The sequence below is a fragment of the Schistocerca serialis genome, chromosome 8, assembly GCF_023864345.2.
Source record: "Schistocerca serialis cubense isolate TAMUIC-IGC-003099 chromosome 8, iqSchSeri2.2, whole genome shotgun sequence".
NCBI classification, from domain to species: Eukaryota; Metazoa; Arthropoda; class Insecta; order Orthoptera; family Acrididae; genus Schistocerca; species Schistocerca serialis.
The window spans coordinates 505128602-505146481 of NC_064645.1; the positions used below are offsets into that span (position 1 = coordinate 505128602).

Here is a 17880-nt window from a genome sequence, read left to right on the forward strand (position 1 = left end):
TTTCTTTATGGGAATACTATGGTTAAATAGGGTCAAGAATGCATTAAAAAATCTATCAAATATTATTTTGGCTGGAAGATCATCACTTGATGTGTAATGTCCATCGACACTACAATGGCCAAACCAGTCTCTGTCAGCAAGGGAATTACGAAATGTTTTAATTTTATCCTCAGTTATGGGTCTGGTAATCACAACTGTTGGGACAGGTCTGTTTGCATTGCACCTATTGAGGGGAATTTTACTTGCATAATTTAGAGATACGGAGTCATGGTCAGAGAATGGGAACACTACAACTTCGCATGTGTTTTCAGTGGTCTTGAAGTTTACAAAGATGTTATCTAAACATGCTTTGTTTCTTGTGGGCCTGTTATTAACATGATGTAAATTGTATTGTCTTAGCAAGTTTTCCAGATCTGCAACACTACCCTTACATTTAGTAACATCAAAATCAGCATTCAAATCACCTCCTATTGCAATATCATAATGTAGCCATTTAATATTACTTAATTCACTCAATAGCATGTCCATTTTTTCTAAAAATATGTTAATGCTTCCCTTTGGTGATCTGTACATGGATACTACTATTAGCTTATGACTATTAATGATTATACCCGTAACTTCAAAGTGCTGTTCATCACACAAGGAATTTAGGTCTAGTTTGGTTATTGTACAATTGAGTGACTGGTTGGAATAAATTGCCACACCACCTCTAATGTGCTTTTTCCTACAGTAGCTATTTACTATACTAAAATTGTCAAATTTGGCAACTGCAAGTTCATTCTCATTAGCCCAGTGTTCACTCAGACAAAAAATATCAAACTGGTTATCAAGTCCAAACTCATTTATGATAAGTTCTTTATCTTTCAGTCCTTGAACGTTAAGGTAACATATTTTAAGATCCATGCTCTTATTGCTAACACGCTGAACACTATGGTGATTGGTTTTCAAACGTTTTTCAGGGCTTATCTTTTGGATTTCTGCCTCTTGTTGCCTTTTACTAAAAAATTGTTCACTTGGAGTGGTAGCCCATCTACTGTTGTATACCTACTCTTCCCTCCTTGTGATGATATTGTTGATGAAGCTGCTACTAGAGGAGTTGATGTAACTGCTGTTATGGTGTCTGGAGGCACTGTTGTGGCACCTGGTGACTGAGGAGATAAGGTGGTTGCTTCTTCTTCTCCTGCTGTTGAATCTTGCTGGTGAAGTGTGATAGGTACTGCTGCTGCTGCTGTAGGCATTGTTGTGGCAACTGGTGACAGTGGAGATTTGGATGTTGCTTCATCTTCTGCTGCTGTTGAATCCTGTTGCTGAAGTGTGGTAGGTATTGCTGCTGCAGCATTTGTTATGTGTGTAGGTACAATTGCTGCTTCCACCTCTACTTCTACTGCTGCAATAGAAGTAAACATTTCTTCAGGCTCTGCTTGCGTCAAGCAAGGAACTGGAAGAGCAGCAATTACTTCTTGGTTGTCAGATGCTTTCAGTATCATGCTGATGTTTTGGCACAGAATCTTCTTGCCTCTGTTATTAAGGTGCATGCCATGTCTCGTGTAACAGTCTCTTTGCAAGGAGTCCATACTTATAAAATATGCATTTTGGTAGGCCCTGCAAATCTTTGAGTATTGCCTGTTTGCTTTTATGATTTCCACGTTCACACATGACCATACCGAAAGGTCATGCCTATGTGGAATTCCGACTACAAAAACTGATTTCTCTCCTGTTGAATTTAGTATTGCTTTAAGGTTTCGTGTTGCACTGTGGAGGTCGTTTTTATATACATTATTGGCTCCTGCTATGACGACAATATGACGATCATTTTCAGTTTCTATGTTTCTAACGAGTTCTTGGATGGGTGCACCTGGTTTGACAATGCTAATTGCTTGTATACAATGACTGTAACGTAGTATTTTTGCGATCTCACGTCCATGGCTATCAGAGAATATTTTCACTTTGAGTTTGTCTTCACGTTTATTGCAGAAGTTTCTGCTCATGTGCTTGTCACTATATAGATTCGGCGTGTTGTTGTCGTCACAGTTTTCCGTGGATTCCACATTTATATCTGAATCTAGTGCATGAAAACAGTTTTTTGTTACCACAGTAATTCTACAGTCACTGAATTTCACACGACCAACCCTTTTAGGCCTAGTAAACATATGTTGCCTTGTTGTTTCTGCCTTTAGGCCTATATCCACTTCAGAGCACTCGTTTATTGTAGGTAGGACACTGAAACTGCTTTTATTGCCGCAGTTCGTTCCATTCGTTGTATTTATCACCTTTTCGCTTCTTTCTTCCGTGATCATGCTAGTCCTGTGCTCCCAGTTCCGTGTTTTACTTGCTTTGGCGATCGGGATATTACGCGCCTTTTTCAGTTCGGCATTTTCATTTTCTAAATGCGCAATGTCCCGCCTTAGTACATCTACAATTAATTGCAGGCTTGATACACGTTCATTTAGCTTCACTATTTCACTGTTATAATTTATGTATGTTCCGTTTTTCACCACACAACTATAACTTTTGTTCACTTTCTCACTATAAACAACTGTACCGGACGCCATGTTGCAACTCATCTTTAATACCAAGTGGTTAAATTAAAGTGCATCTACTCACAGAGGTCCAGTAAGGGCTGTAATTATCATATGGCAGCAAAACTTGGTAGATGTGCTAATGCATTAATGCAGAATTGATTTATGCTGAAAAAAAAAGTTCCAATTTTGGCCACCAGATGTAAGTCTGGTGCTGCGAATGGAAGACAGACATACAGAAATGTTTCCATATGTAATGCATTAGGAATGGGACATGGGCAGAAAAGGTCAAAGTTATTATTAACGGCTGCATACACAATTTATTTAATACAGCCACCAGAGACGTCAACAAAATGCTGCATCTGCAAAAGAAATTGATCAATAGTAGTTTGCAACCCATGTTTTTGAATTTCATTATCATCTTCCTTCAACCATCTAATGACATTGGGCCTCTCCACAGACCTTTCAGTCAGCAATAAACTGCCCAGGCAGCACTGTAATTACTGCTGTTCATATAAAACAATTTTGCTAAAAGCACACAGCCTGTCTTCTCAATAGCCATACTGTTGACTCACGTTATGGCTTGTCAAATGACAGTATGGATATCATACCTTCAAACAAACTGTGTTAAGTGCCAGATTTGCTCCTGGTGGCCAAAACTGGAATTTTTCCAGCATAAATTAGTTCTGCATGAACACATTAGCATATCTTCTAAGTTTTGTTGTCATATGACAAATATACGTCACATTAGAGCTCTACGAGTAGGTGCATATTTACCCTTGAGCGAGCACGCTCAGCAAAAAGACTGCCAAAGAAGTAAGGTTTTGGCCAAAAGGCCTTCTTCCAAATTAGACAACGTACACACACACAGTCATGCAAATGCAATTCGTATGACCACTGTCTCTGTTCTGGCCACACTAGCCAGAAAGAGTAGTCTGTGTGTGTGTGTGTGTGTGTGTGTGTGTGTGTGTGTGTGTGTGTGTGTTTACTTGTTTGACCGTCTCTCTATTGTGCCTATTTGTGGATCAACATTGATTGATACTACATGATGAGTGGCAATGTGTTCTTTTGATAATATTGTCATTATTTCATTCTGGACTTCCCATTGTTTGAACAGCTGTCTTCATGTTCCAAAGGTAAACATGTGTGACAAAATCAGAGTTTAATCTTAGTTTAACTAAATGACAAAAAAATAAATTTGCATTATATGAGCTAAATCACTATTTAATTTAATTTTTATCACTGTGCCAAGCATAAGTGTTATCCCACAGTAATGACCCAGTGAAGCGTTAAACAATGCAGTTGCATCAGACCCCAGCCAACCACTTACTTGATTGCTAATTATATAATAGACAACTGTCTTATTGTGCGATTGTGCCACTAGCTCAGAATCTAGGTCATTTTCTTGCATGGCTCATAAATTTTTTCTCACCTAGCTGATTGTTTATTGTATATTACTGCTCTGCTCACTTGAACACAGCACAATTTAACACTGTTAGCTGAAGCGATAATGAAGGAACAGGTATGGCTTTGCAATTGTAAAACAATAATGGAACAGTAAAAGACAACATTATCTGTGGATGGCGTACTTTACGCATAAGTGTGCCCCTGCAAGGGATCATCATAACTGCCCAGCACATTTTCCACATTACTCACTCTCCAGTTTTGAGATAAAATAACGAGACAACAGCATCTTCAATTATGTAAGTAAACTTAACTTTTTCGTGTTGTGATTTTTCACAGATGTTAAATAAAGCCCATCAAATTTCACAGGTTTTGCTGTATGGGTTCACAGCCATTTTGCAACTCGACATTGGTGAAGGGCGGTATTACAATGAATGCTTTTTCCTTGAAAGCAATCACTGGATCTTAATTGGCAAACAAAATGAGTTATATGCAGCTGGACATAAAGAAATTGGAAACTTGAAAATGTTTCATCTCTTTGAAGATTTTCAGAATGGTAAATACTATGAGATATATTACAAATGCAAAAAGCTATCCCATTAGGAATGACTATAGCAGTATGACTGCCATGTTATCTGCTGCATGTTGCAATATTTTGTACTTCATTCTTAAAGAGAACAACTTATTTTTTCATCTTCAGCAACTAAGAAATACCATCAGTTTATAGTCTAGATGCATTATCACATAGTTCAGAACTAATTTTACCTGGTGCCTCTATATACTCTGCAGTGAATAATATTTCATTTTCCAAAACAGGACTATGCAGGTTTTAAAACTTAACATACTAGGTGTATCATCAAGAGGAGTGGTTTGCATGCAGATGCAGAGAGATCCATGAATTCCTATGCATTGTGGTATAATACGAGGGCTATCCACAAACTACATTACGTTTTCGTTTCTGTCCGTTAGGGGCGGGGCTAGCACGGTCATCTTGCTGTCATGGCATTCCGCCACTCAGTCGGCATCCTGCCGTGCTAGTAAGAGGTTCGTGCTGTACTCCGTTGAGTTACTGTGACAGTTTGAAATGTCAGCGTTAATTGAAAATGCCGCGAAGTGTGAAGTGCGTGCTGCAATAAGGTTTCTGACTGCAATAGACTGTACACTGATAGAAATCTATCGGCAGCTTTGTGAAGTGTTTGGGGACAACATAATCACTGAAGGTGGAGTGTGTCAATGGGTCATAAAATTTAAAAATGGCCAAACTAACATTCACGATGAAGAGCAAAGTGGAAGACCCAGCGTAGTGACTGCTGAACTTGTAGAAAAAGTCAATGCCACGGTCCGTGAAAACCGTAATTTCACAATAACGGAACTCTCTATGAGTTTTCCACAAATTTCACAAAGTTTGTTGCACGAAATCATTACCGAAAAGCTTGGTTACCACAAGTTTTGTGCAAGATGGATACCAAAAATCTTGACAGAGATTCACAAAAATCAGCGAATGGCTGCAGCATTAACGTTTTTGGACGCTTACAAGAAAGATGGCAACTCATTACTCGATCGCATCATTACTGGTGACGAAACATGGGTTAAGCATGTGAACTGCGAGACAAAATTGCAGTCAATGCAGTGGGGGCACACAAATTCCCCCCAAAAACCCAAGAAATGCATGCAGACAATGTCGGCAAGGAAGGTGATGGCGACTGTCTTTTGGGACAGAAAAGGTGTGATTTTTGTGGATTTCCTGGAAAGAGGCACTACAATAAACTCTCAAAGGTATTGCCAAACTCTGCACAACCTCAGAAGAGCAATACAAAACAAGCGCAGGGGAAAGTTGGGCTCAAAGATCTTGCTGATTCACAACAACGCCCGGGCCCACACGGCAAATGCCACTCATGAAGTTCTCGAATCTTTTAAGTGGGAGTTGTTTCCTCATCTGCCGTACAGTCCCGACCTGGCACCGAGCGACTTCCACTTATTCCCAGCAATGAAGAAGTGGTTGGCTATGCAGCGTTTTGATGACGACGCACAGCTTCAAGAAGAGGTAACCACGTGGTTGAAGGTGCAGGCGGCCGAATTTTACGACGAAGGAATTTCCAAGCTCATCCATTGCTATGATAAGTGCCTTAATTTAAATGGCAACTATGTAGAAAAGTAGTATTTAAGTGTGGCTTTCATCTGTACATAATTTAAAAAAATTCCAATACTTTATTTATTTTTAATTCCAAAACGTAATCTACTTTGTGGATAGCCCTCATAGATAAGGCCTTCCTCCCATAATTTACCTTATGCAACCATACTCTCTTTAGTTAGCCATAACAAAGAGAATGCCTGAGGCTGAAGATACTTCTCTGAAACCATCTGAACAATCTGCATATGACAGCAATATGGTTTGGCTTATATAAGCACTGTGGATATTTATTATTTGATCAGTTGCAATATTTCTCTAAAAGAGTATCCATACTATTTATAATCCCATTTGTATTCTGAATTGAAAGGATAAGTATTATTGTTATTAATACACATAATCAATAATCTCTTAATCATATTCATAATTAGTCACTGATAACTTTAATTATTTTGTTCCATTAGTGCACATAGTTTCAGTCTTGTGAACCACTGTAGTATTTCAGATAAGACATTAAGGACCTTCCTCAGTAATGTGCATCAATCCCTTGCTCATTTACCTATGAAGCAGGCTCAGTTTGTTTACTTGTTACAGTGTAACATACGAGGGCGGTTCAGAAAGTAACCTCCGATTGGTCACAGTGCGGGTTGTGGGGGGAGTAGCGACGCCATCTGTGCGTTCACGCACTCAACAGGTCAGTCGGCATCAAGCCATGGTCGAGTGAACGTCGTACCTGCACTAGTTTAGTTTTTGTGGCAGTTTGAAATGTGTGCTGCAATAGAAAACCCCGCCAAATGTGAAGTGCGTACTGTCATAAGGTTTTTTACAGCCAAAGGATATTCTGCAGCAGCTATTCATCGTGAGCTTTGTGCCGTGTACAGACCAAGAGTTATGAGTGAAGGAGTTGTCCGTGAATGGGTACGTTTATTTAAAAGTGGACGAGAAAATGTTCATGATGAAGAGAGGAGTGGTAGACCATCATTGGTGACTGACGAACTCGTTCAGACAGTTGATGCAAAAGTTCATGAAAATCGACGTTTCTCAATGTCAGAGTTGTCTACTGGTTTTCCACAGATTTCTAAGACTCTTTTGTACGAGATAGTGACAGCAAGATTGGGTTACCGTAAGTTCTGTGCACGATGGGTGCCCAAAATTCTTACCGACCACCACAAAACTCAAAGAATGGCCTCTGCATTAGACTTTCTGTCACGTTATGAGGACGAAGGAGAACCATTGTTAAACACAATCGTGACCGGTGACGAAACCTGGATTAAGTACGTGAACCCTGAGACAAAAGAACAATCAAAGATGTGGTCACATTCAAATTCGCCTACCAAACCAAGAAAAGCCTCGCAAGATTTTTCTGCCAGAAAACTGATGGCAACGGTGTTTTGGGATGCCAAAGGGGTGTTGTTGGTTGAATTCATGGAACGTGGTACGACCATTAATCAAGACGTGTACTGTGAAACAATAGAAAAGTTACGACGGGCTATACAGAACAAACGCCGTGGTATGCTGACTTCCGGTATCGTTTTTTTGCACGATAACGCCCGTCCTCACTCTGCTCGCAGAACAACGGCCCTTCTTGAGTCCTTCAAGTGGGACATTATCAACCATCCACCTTACAGCCCAGACCTGGCGCCAAGTGATTATCACCTCTTCATGCATTTGAAGAAATGGCTCGGGTCACAGCGGTTTGATGACGACGAAGAGCTCAAAGATGCGGTCACAGGCTGGCTCCAGGCACAAGCGGGTGATTTTTATGCAGAAGGAATTTCAAAGCTTGTGAAGAGATACGATAAGTGCCTCAATCGCTATGGAGACTATGTAGAAAAATAGTGCAAAGATGTAGTTGTAAGATGTATATATTAAAATATTTTTATTTAACTTGGTGTATTTTTTTAAATCAACCGGAGGTTACTTTCTGAACGGCCCTCGTATTTATTTTATGAGAATAATCTAGACACTGGTCTCTCTTCCATTCCTTCTCATTTAACCAGTATCATCTCATGCAGTGTAACCTGCACGAGATCTGTATACCAGCAATAATCATAAATTGTAATTATCGCCTTTAAAAAACCAGGCTGTGACCACAAAACTTGGTGAGAGTGTTAATCCTGCTTTACATACTGACCTGTCAATGTGGCACATTTTTCCCAATGACTGGTGACTTTTTGGAGATCCTAGTTGTGGAAGTCCGTATTTTGGCTTTTCAGGAAATATTCCACTTTGAAAATAACTTCATCATCATTCTGGAAATGCTACCACAGACTGGTTTCTTCATCTGAGGAAAGAGGGAGAATTCACTAGATGCCATGGTAGGAGGAAAACGTCACTAGATGTCATGGTAGAAGAATTTAAGGGTGGAGGGGGGGGGGGGGGGGCAGGGGCACAAAATTTGGTAATCCAGAATGAGGTGGGACAATGTCTTAGAGAAAAGACACCCCTGGCTGGTGCAAAGGGACACCCTCCTCTAACATTACCTTCTTTTTTAGAAATAGGCGATACCAAAAGGTATCTTAAACCTTACATAGGTTAACATTCTCAGCTGTTTCATTGAATGAATTTCATTTGATTTTCTGTATGATCCATTATATTTCAGGATAAAATATATAAAAAGAAATTAAGCTGTTACAATTGGTACATCTAAAATTGTTCTTCTTGTAGGAATATTTGGAATTATGAAATATCTGGCGTATTTAAAATTCATATTATTAAATGCGCAGTCTAATGCTAATTATTAAATTTATTTCTGGATTAATTTATATAATAATGTTATATGTTGGTAAAGATTCTACTTTTGTCAAGAAACTTTGTAAGCTCTTTTGCTTTGTAAACAGTTTGGAATATTGTGAGTACAGCAGAAAGTGAGGAGTAGTGGGCATGCCTCTGATGGAAATGCACATTTTTTAATTTTATCTACAGCAATGCAATTGATGGTTGTATGAAAATGGAGATTGTGAAGTCAGTGTGAGATAGAAGAATGGGATAAAATAAAAGAAAATCATAGCAACAGATAATACTTCAATAGTTATTTAGTCATCTGGAACCCAGTAAGTCAAAATTTCAGCAGCAAAAATGTACCCCTAGACGCAAGAACTGGAGCCACCAACAAGAGAAAATGAAGATAACAAAAAAGTTTTTCTTTTGTATATCTTACACCTCATAAAGCTTTCAGAACTTCTGCAGAGACAGAGAATTTTAATAGTGATGTGTGGAAGGGTAATACTACACTGGCTTTCTGCAATGCTTCATCTTGACAGCCTCTCATACCCTCAACAACAGACTTCAGTAGCATACTGCTGTGACAGGCTTTCCTTTTACAAGTGTAATCTGCTATTACCACACTACCACACCATGCCAGACCAAAAATGCTAAAAATGATAATTGCAGCTTCACCTCTTTTGGTGGTGGTCAGTGCACGTGTTTCCATTGTTTGCATTTCTCCTTTGCCTCAAGGTCATTGCAATACATTCAGAACTTCTTCATGGTTAAGAGCAGCTAAAGAAATCAATCAAGTGCTTGACACAGCTGCAACATTTCACCTGTTGCCTTCATTTGGTGGGCTCTTTAACTACAAGTAACTAGTCACAGAACCTGCTGTGTGATGAACTTTGCTCATCCAGAAAGTCATTCAAGATGCTGAAAACTAATCTTTGACTGATTTTCACTTTTCCCACTGTCATCATGATTGTGATGTGCCTGTCTTCAAGTAATAGACCTTCACTTCACTTGTGATCCCCTGTTCTTCACAAAGAGATGGCCTGCCATTTTGTTCTTTGTTATTCGGACTTGTTTGACCATACTGGGGAAGTGTTATGCTACCTAACCATTGTGTCATATTATGCTGCATCATTGCCATACACTTCCACCAACTCAACATGGATTTTTGTAGCACTGTTTCCTTTCACATGCAGAAAACAAAACACTGTCCTGTACTCCACTTCATCAATGGGATGTGCTGTTTTGTTTTGGTTCATCTAGAAACATGCTGTGGCACAGGGGTTTCTGTGTGTATCAAGACTGCAGACATATATCTGCAAACAAACAAAACATTAATTATGTAACTTTATTTTTTGGAGTGATAATTAAAACTTTATGCTTACCCCTCATGTGTATCCTAACCTTTCACTTTTCATTCAGGTATTAATGAAATTCATTTGAGGTTCTTTATTGTCACAGTGACATTGTTAGAGACCTCAAAAATATTGCTGCTGGTTTTTGCAGAGAATGAGGTTTTATTTGTACATGTCTCACACAGAACTGCATTTATGTCTCGCCTGTTTTTGGAATGGGGGACTGATGACCTTCGCTGCTTAGTCCCCCTTAAACATCCCAACAACCACCACCAGAACTGCAATACTCCACGTATGGCTTAAGCAACAAGCAGTATTCCTTTTGCTTCTTTTTTCTTGAGCAGTAAATTATTGTTGCAAGCTCCTCCTGGAGAAGTTCACAAATTCCTAACTTCCTTACCTATGGTAAACCATCAGATATTTGCAAAGAATTTAATATTAGAGCAGACACAAAAGGTTATGTTATTTGTATGTACTGTAAACAATTGTTAGTCTGTTACATTTACCTGTGTAAGCCCTAACAATTCTCATGAGTTCTGTACTAAGGAGATGTCTTTACCCAATCAACCACTCTATCCTCAGTCTTTGTAACTCACATCAAGAGCCAACAATGAACTCTACCATGTATGTTATCTAAGCTGTCTGTCATGCCCTGAGCAAATCAGACTATAACATGTAAATTTGTTGCTTCTGTAATCCAATCTATTATAGCCAATGTAATGTATTGCATATTATACAAACATATTTGGTTTTACAACCACAGCTGTTAAACTGACTGGCCCTTAATTTCCATTATCATGTGGATTTCTGGGTGCAAACCACACTGTGTGCTAGCAAGTGTTCTGATATCTCCCCTCTCTCCTAGCTTAGCAATTCTGTGAGGGTGTTCACAATTGTTGGGTCAGTATTTCTGATTCCATCAGCTGGAACATTGGAAGGTCCATATGTCTTCAGAGTGCTTTTTTTTTTTTCTAGAAGCCCTTGAGGCAGTTTGTGGTATACTCTCACTCAGTTCCTTCTTTAGCATCTGAATTATAAAACACTATCCATACAAATATTATAAGCTTGTGTTGAGCAGCAGACATTTTTCCCCATTTACTTTTTGTAATACAAACATTCATCTTCATTTCTTCTTTCTTCTCTGGTCACATATTTCCAAACTGTAAGTGTATTTTTCATTATCATATGCATATGCTTCATTACAAATAATGTATCTTTCCCAATTTATTTTTGGAAGTTTTGGCTCAAGTTTTCTGATATGATGCTTCAGTTTTGAGCATTCCACTGTTTAAAGCATTCTTTCAAAGGATTTTCCTATTTTCTTCATTCCTAATACATTGCCAGTTAAAAAAAGTAAGCATCCAGAAGACATGTAACTTCATACATGTATTTGCCATTGGCAGGTATGTAACTAACTAAGAGTTGTGGTCTTCTGTGACAGATAGAATGGCCACCAGAGTGCATTAGTGTTGCTCATGTTTAGTGTTGTTATCAGGTATGGTAGGATACATAAGATGTGTGAACTGTGCCAGATGTTGAGTGGCCACTGTGAAGAATGTGGAGATACCATGTACTAGTGTGGGACAGAGATATCAGTGCAGTGCCTGATAGAATTTGGAAAAGGGACCCGTTATGGATCTGCATTTGGGCAGCTGGTCAGCTCGTACAATGACCACACCTGACCACATCCGTGCCTGCAATCAGAGAACAATTAATGGATGCCCTTCAACCTTCTGTGTAATTTTGCACTATTCTTGGAGGAAAGCGGAAGGTGGACTACATAAGTACTCTCCCATGTGTACGTTGTTGTTAACACCATAACACAAACAACTGCGTTTGGAGTGGTGCCATGACTGGAAAGCTTCGACCGCTGAAGAATGGTGATGTAAAGTGTTAAGTAATTGATTGTGGTTCTTCACTACCCTGTATGAACATCACAGCAAGTATGTTGGTGACATGGGGAGGGTTCCCATTCTCCTAATGCGTTGGAGAGGCACAGAGGTATTACTCCTGGCGTCATCGTGTTGGGACCCATCAGGTACAATTTCTCATCGTGGCTGATTGTGACTAAAGGAACTCTGATAGCACAACAGTATTTCACAGACATCTTGCATCCTCATGTGTTATCTCTCATGTGACAGTATTGTGGTGCCATTTTTCAATGGGACAATGCTTGTTCACACATGACCCCTGTCTCTATGAACAGTCGTCATGATGCTGAGGTATTCAATGTCCAGCTAGGTTCCCAGATCTGTCACCAGTAGCACATGTGTGGTCATCAACTCCATCACAGTGCCAGTATGCAGTATATTAAGGATTGGATACAACAGTTGTGAGCCAGCTTGCCACAGGAGAGGATATAATGGCTTTCTTATATCCTTCACAACCAAATTGGTGCAGCACAGGTTCAGCCTCATACTGATCATTGGGCTCATGCTGCCAAGTTTTTTTTATAAATTTGACTTGATGCTGTAAATACATATTACATACCCTATCAGTCCATGAAGTTTCATTTTATTTCCTGCTTCCCTTTGTACTGGTCCATAGTAAGCTATAGTGCTTTTTGTGCACAAATACTGCTTTATAAGCAGTCTATGCAAAGTTATAACCATTCAGTCACATTCGGTGACTATATTGTAGTACTATGCAAGAATGCCTATACAAAGAGTATGGTCATCAGTACAAGATGCAGACTGTCCAATAATAAATAGGACAATCTACCATTAGCCAAGTAAGTGAATGTAAATATCTTGGAAGCACAGTAACTGAAGACTTGAGATGTCACCAGGAGGTGAAAACTCGAATAGCGAAGGAGGCATTCAATAGAAATAGGGGACTCTCATGTGGCAAATTAGATAAAGGACTAAGGAAAAGGCTTGGCAAATGTCTTGTCTGGGGTGTGTCACTATATGGGGCAGAAACATGGACACTGAGACGAGAGGATGAAAAAAGGTTAGAAGCATTTGAGAGGTGGATGTGGAGGAGAATGGAGAGAATAAGCTGGATGGAAAGAGTGAGTAGTGAAAGAGTATTGGAAAGTGTTGGTGAGAGAAGATGTCTGCTGAAGGTTGTAAGAGAAAGGAAAAAGAACTGGTTGGGACATTCATTGAGAAGGGAGTGCTTGCTAGCAGATGGTTTGGAAGGATTGGTTTCTGGGAGAAGACTGAGAGGAAGAAGGAGATACAAGATGACAGATGACATAAAGGGAAGAGGAAATTATGCAGACCTGAAGAGGATGACAGAAGACCAGACAGCCTGGAGAACTACCATGTGAAAACCTGCCTTTTGACAGAACACTGATGATGATGATGATGATTGTAGTACTATGCAAGAATGCCTATACTGATATGAATTAAACAGATCTGTCTCCAGTCTGCTTAATCATGCACCTTAGGGACGTTAATATAAACATAAAAATAAATAATCTCATATGTGTGAAGTGAGTGTATCATAATTAAAATGAAATCTGCACTACTAGTATATCTGATTCCTTTATAATAAAAAAATTATCTACCATAGGTTATTCTAGCCATACCCATACAAAATACTATTCATAGTGTATGTTAATGTAACCTTCTTGTAACATTTTATAATACCTTATTTCTTTTGTTGTTGTACAGTGCAGAGTAACCAAAATATGTTAAGCCTCTAATCAGAGATACCAGTAACAAGAGACTAGTCAACTTACCATGATATCATGATAAATACATTAATATTTTTCTTGAAATTTGTAAAATTATGGATAACTCTTAATATAATCATGTTTCAATCTTTATTAACTTAAAACCATCTTCTAAGCTATGGGATTTATATCTGTGGAAGTATAAATTATCTTTCTCTTTTCCTCTTTTATATTGTTAAAGTTATGGTTTTTTTTCTTTGAAAATATAATTTCAGTTTCATTAGGTACCAGTAATAGGCTGCTTTATAGTCAAGTCTAAGTGCTGAATGAATAGATCAGAATTTAAAATTTCAGTGCTGTAAGGCAGGTTGATTTTTACTGGCCTTGAAAATCATTACATACACTGTAATAGAGTTCAAGTCATAACTTGGCCTGGCCTAATGAATAAGTTACTAATGCCATCGCTACTTGGTCCCTGTCAATCAGTACAAGGTAAAGTAAATCTTCATCAGTTTAGGAGTTGACTTCTAGCTAGTTACTTTCCCAAATTTCTGGTACAGTGAAGATGGAAACTCAGCCCAGCTTATGAAGTAAGGTCCTATTAAGAAACTTCCTGGCAGATTAAAACTGTGTGCCAGACTGAGACTCAGACTCGGGACCTTTGCCTTTCGCAGGCAAGTGCTCTACCATCTGAGCTACCATCTGCGCTGCACTTAATTCCTTTATAATGGTTCTGAATTTATGATTCTCACCTTCTTTCTCAATTAATAATTTATGTGGTGTCTGTCATTTTGGACGTGTCGAAAAGAACAGACACCATTTTCATCCAGCAGGTATTGTGAATTAAGACACAAAGGAATTACTGACACTGGTTGCAAGCAGGCATTGATTGAAATTATTGGGGAAAGTTGAAAATTGTGCTGAACCAGGATTCAAATCTGGGCCTCCTACTACCTAGGCAGATGCTCTGACCACCAAGCCAATCGGACACAGTGGTCATCGCAACTGCATGCGCTACCCTATCATGCCTCCCATCGGATCCAAATTCTCAACTTATCCGTACACTACTAATGTAGCACCCCTTGCCCATTATCACCATACTCACAGCATATCACCGATTCCCATGAGTCCGAAAGAACAGACACCACATATAATTAATGTGAAATGGCCAATGGTCTCTTCAGTGCAGATGCACACCAGGCTTGAACTCTTACAGGAATAGGCTAAATGCCATGAATAAAAGAGGATAATGGTCCAGGGGTGCTACATTAGTAGTGTGTGGATAAGTAGAGAAATTGAGTCTGATGGGAGGTGTGCAAGGGTAGACTGTGCAGTTGCAATACCACTGTGTCCTTATGGCTTAGTGGTCAGAGCATCTGCCTAATAAGCAGGAGACCCAGGTTCAAATCCCAGCCCAGCACAAATTTTCAACTTCCTTCATTGATTTCGATCAATGCCCGTTTGTAGTCAATGTCTGTAATTCCTTTGTGTCTCGATTAACTTTTGAATCTCAAGGATACCTACTGAACTCTTTAATTTGTTTGCCTGACAACCCTTTACCTGATTATCTTTTTTTGTCAGCTGATGCACATAAACAATTCTTCCATCTTTGAACATTCTCATAATTTGTATCTGGATCTGATTATACACATCCTCTTTTTTTAAAAAAAAAGGGTGTATTGATGATATACGATTTGATGGAAGAAGCCTCCCACTCCCGCCGTCAGTGAATGGAACCCAATGGGCACAGGCTACACTGGCTCAAAATATGGAAAGAAATTGTTTATCTAATACATCCTGTGATGATATCGCTTGCCCAGAACCTTTCAAGTGCCATGACGTATGGAACAAGTATGAATGCAGGTAAGTGTTGTTTATCTAAAGTTGCAGTTCATTAGTTAGCTGCTTATATGTTCTGTGGGTCACATACTACAGGAAGATGGTGGCCAATGGGAAGTTTGTCACATTTCTCATCATTGATTCAAGAATGACATGATACCTGAGAATTCAGAGAATTATGTTTTGTTTATTGATTTTTCCCTCACATCCTGTTTCTGATAGAGTGATCAAACCCTGCCAAAATTTCATGTATAGTTTTTTTTTTTTTTTAATGATGAAATAACAAAGGTAAATGAACATGCATGAAGCATATAATTATAATTAGTGGACTGAAAATTAACACCTCTAGTCTTTTCTCATAGAACAACACTTTATGAGAAAAGCCTTCACTATGCAGGCATAAAACTACTGATTTGCTTCCATCCTAATATCTCCAAATTGCCCATTACAGAACTAAAAAAGAAATTAAAATTATGGCTCCTAAACAATCCTGTGTATTGAATAGATGAGTTTCAAAATTTAGTAAACTTGTATGTAACTGTAAATATTTGTATCTCAGATCTGAATACTGTGTCACAAACTGTAAATTCCTTAATCTATGTATAACAAAATTTAGAAAAAAGTTGTGTAGATAATAATCCTAGGCAATAATATGTAACTCTAGTAAGTAAGGTTCTGACTTATTCAGAAGACTAGAACAAAAAAAACCTTTTTTTGTAATCAGTTGATGTTTGATCAAAATAAATAAATAAATAAATAAAAGAAAAAGTATGTTAAAAGTACCACAAAACATCTCATCTGTTTCCAAAAAGTGGACAAAGGTTATTTATGGAAACACTACACAAGAAGAAAACAAATCATGTAAACAATGAATGCAATGCAAATTTTGTGCATGAAAATGCTTTTAAGTACTTTAGTTCTGGATTGTGATAGTGCAATGAGAAATTTCAAATCACTTTGGAAGAAAAAGGATATCTATGACAGTAGACCTAAAACAACTCTTGAACAGCAAGAAACCATCATAAAACACTAGAGAATATATGAAGTGCCATTGAAATTATGTGAAACAACACAAAGCAGTGCTCAAACTGAAAATTTTGGAATGGAGAGCTCTCATAGTATGAATGTATGTGCATATGTCTATTGAGAAGGCACTCTGGCTGAAAGCTTGCATATTTAGTATTCTTTTTGTTATGCCTCTCTGTCTCTTAACACCTCAGCTATATAGTGAGTACCAGTCTATCCTTTTCATAATACCGTCATTGTTCTGTCCTGGATTTTACATTGATTGAAAATGTGAGAAGATGTGTATATGGAGACTAGCATGAATGGAGAGTTTTCAAAGTTCCTACCACAACTAAATGCAAATTTGGAAAAGTGTTTCCAAAAGTTCTTAGAGTCATGATAACATAAAACAAAAATAAGTGGGTGACCAATGGAATACAGAAATCCTCTGTAAACCTGAAGCACCTCAGATGCATAAAAAAATAATCAAAATTAGCATATGTTTCAAAACTACCACCACACATATCAGAAGAGAAATAGAAATTTTACTAGCAACAAAAAATTCCAAAATGATAAATAATGCTGAAAACAAAATCAAAGTAGCTTGAAATGAAACAAAACAGAAAACAAATTAAAAAAGTAAGCACACACTTGCAGACCTATGGTAACACAGTACATAATTCTAAGAAGACTACCAAACTTTGCAAATCAATAATTGAGCAACATACCATCAGCTACCAAACAACCACAGAAGTTTGACAAAACACAGCCTGAACAGACAACTGAACTGTGTACTAAACACAGTGATCCTGACACCCACCACTGCAGAAGAACTAAGCAATGTTGTGTGCAATCTAAAAAATTAAAACTCAGCAGGTATACATGAAGTGCCTGTGTACTTGCTGAAGGAAGGTATTGACAGTACCAAAGAACATTTAGTGCATGGTCTAAATGACTCTTTCAGCACAGGTTGCTTCCCAAAGACGGTAAACCATGCAAAAATACTGCCTCTACTTGTGAAAGAAATGGTTCAAATGGCTCTGAGCACTATGTGACTTAACATCTATGGTCATTAGTCCCCTAGAACTTAGAACTACTTAAACCTAACTAACCTAAGGACAGCACACAACACCCAGTCATCACGAGGCAGAGAAAATCCCTGACCCTGACTTATGAAAGGTAACCCAGAAAATACAGAAAGTTACAGGCCATCTCTTTACTTTCATCATTTTCAAAATTAACAGAAACCATAATGAAAAACAGACCAGTGGGGTATTTAACTAAGAA

General features: G+C 38.4%; 1 protein-coding gene across 1 annotated transcript in view; it reads left to right on the forward strand.

Annotated features, from left to right (window-relative positions):
• Positions 1–17880, forward strand: part of LOC126417095 (neural-cadherin-like) — a 304885-nt gene that overhangs the window by 266464 nt on the left and 20541 nt on the right. Inside the window, exons 23-24 of the mRNA XM_050084990.1 lie at positions 4293–4479; positions 15423–15612. Of these exons, the coding sequence (XP_049940947.1) occupies positions 4293–4479; positions 15423–15612 (377 nt within the window). The remainder of the gene's footprint in view (positions 1–4292; positions 4480–15422; positions 15613–17880) is intronic.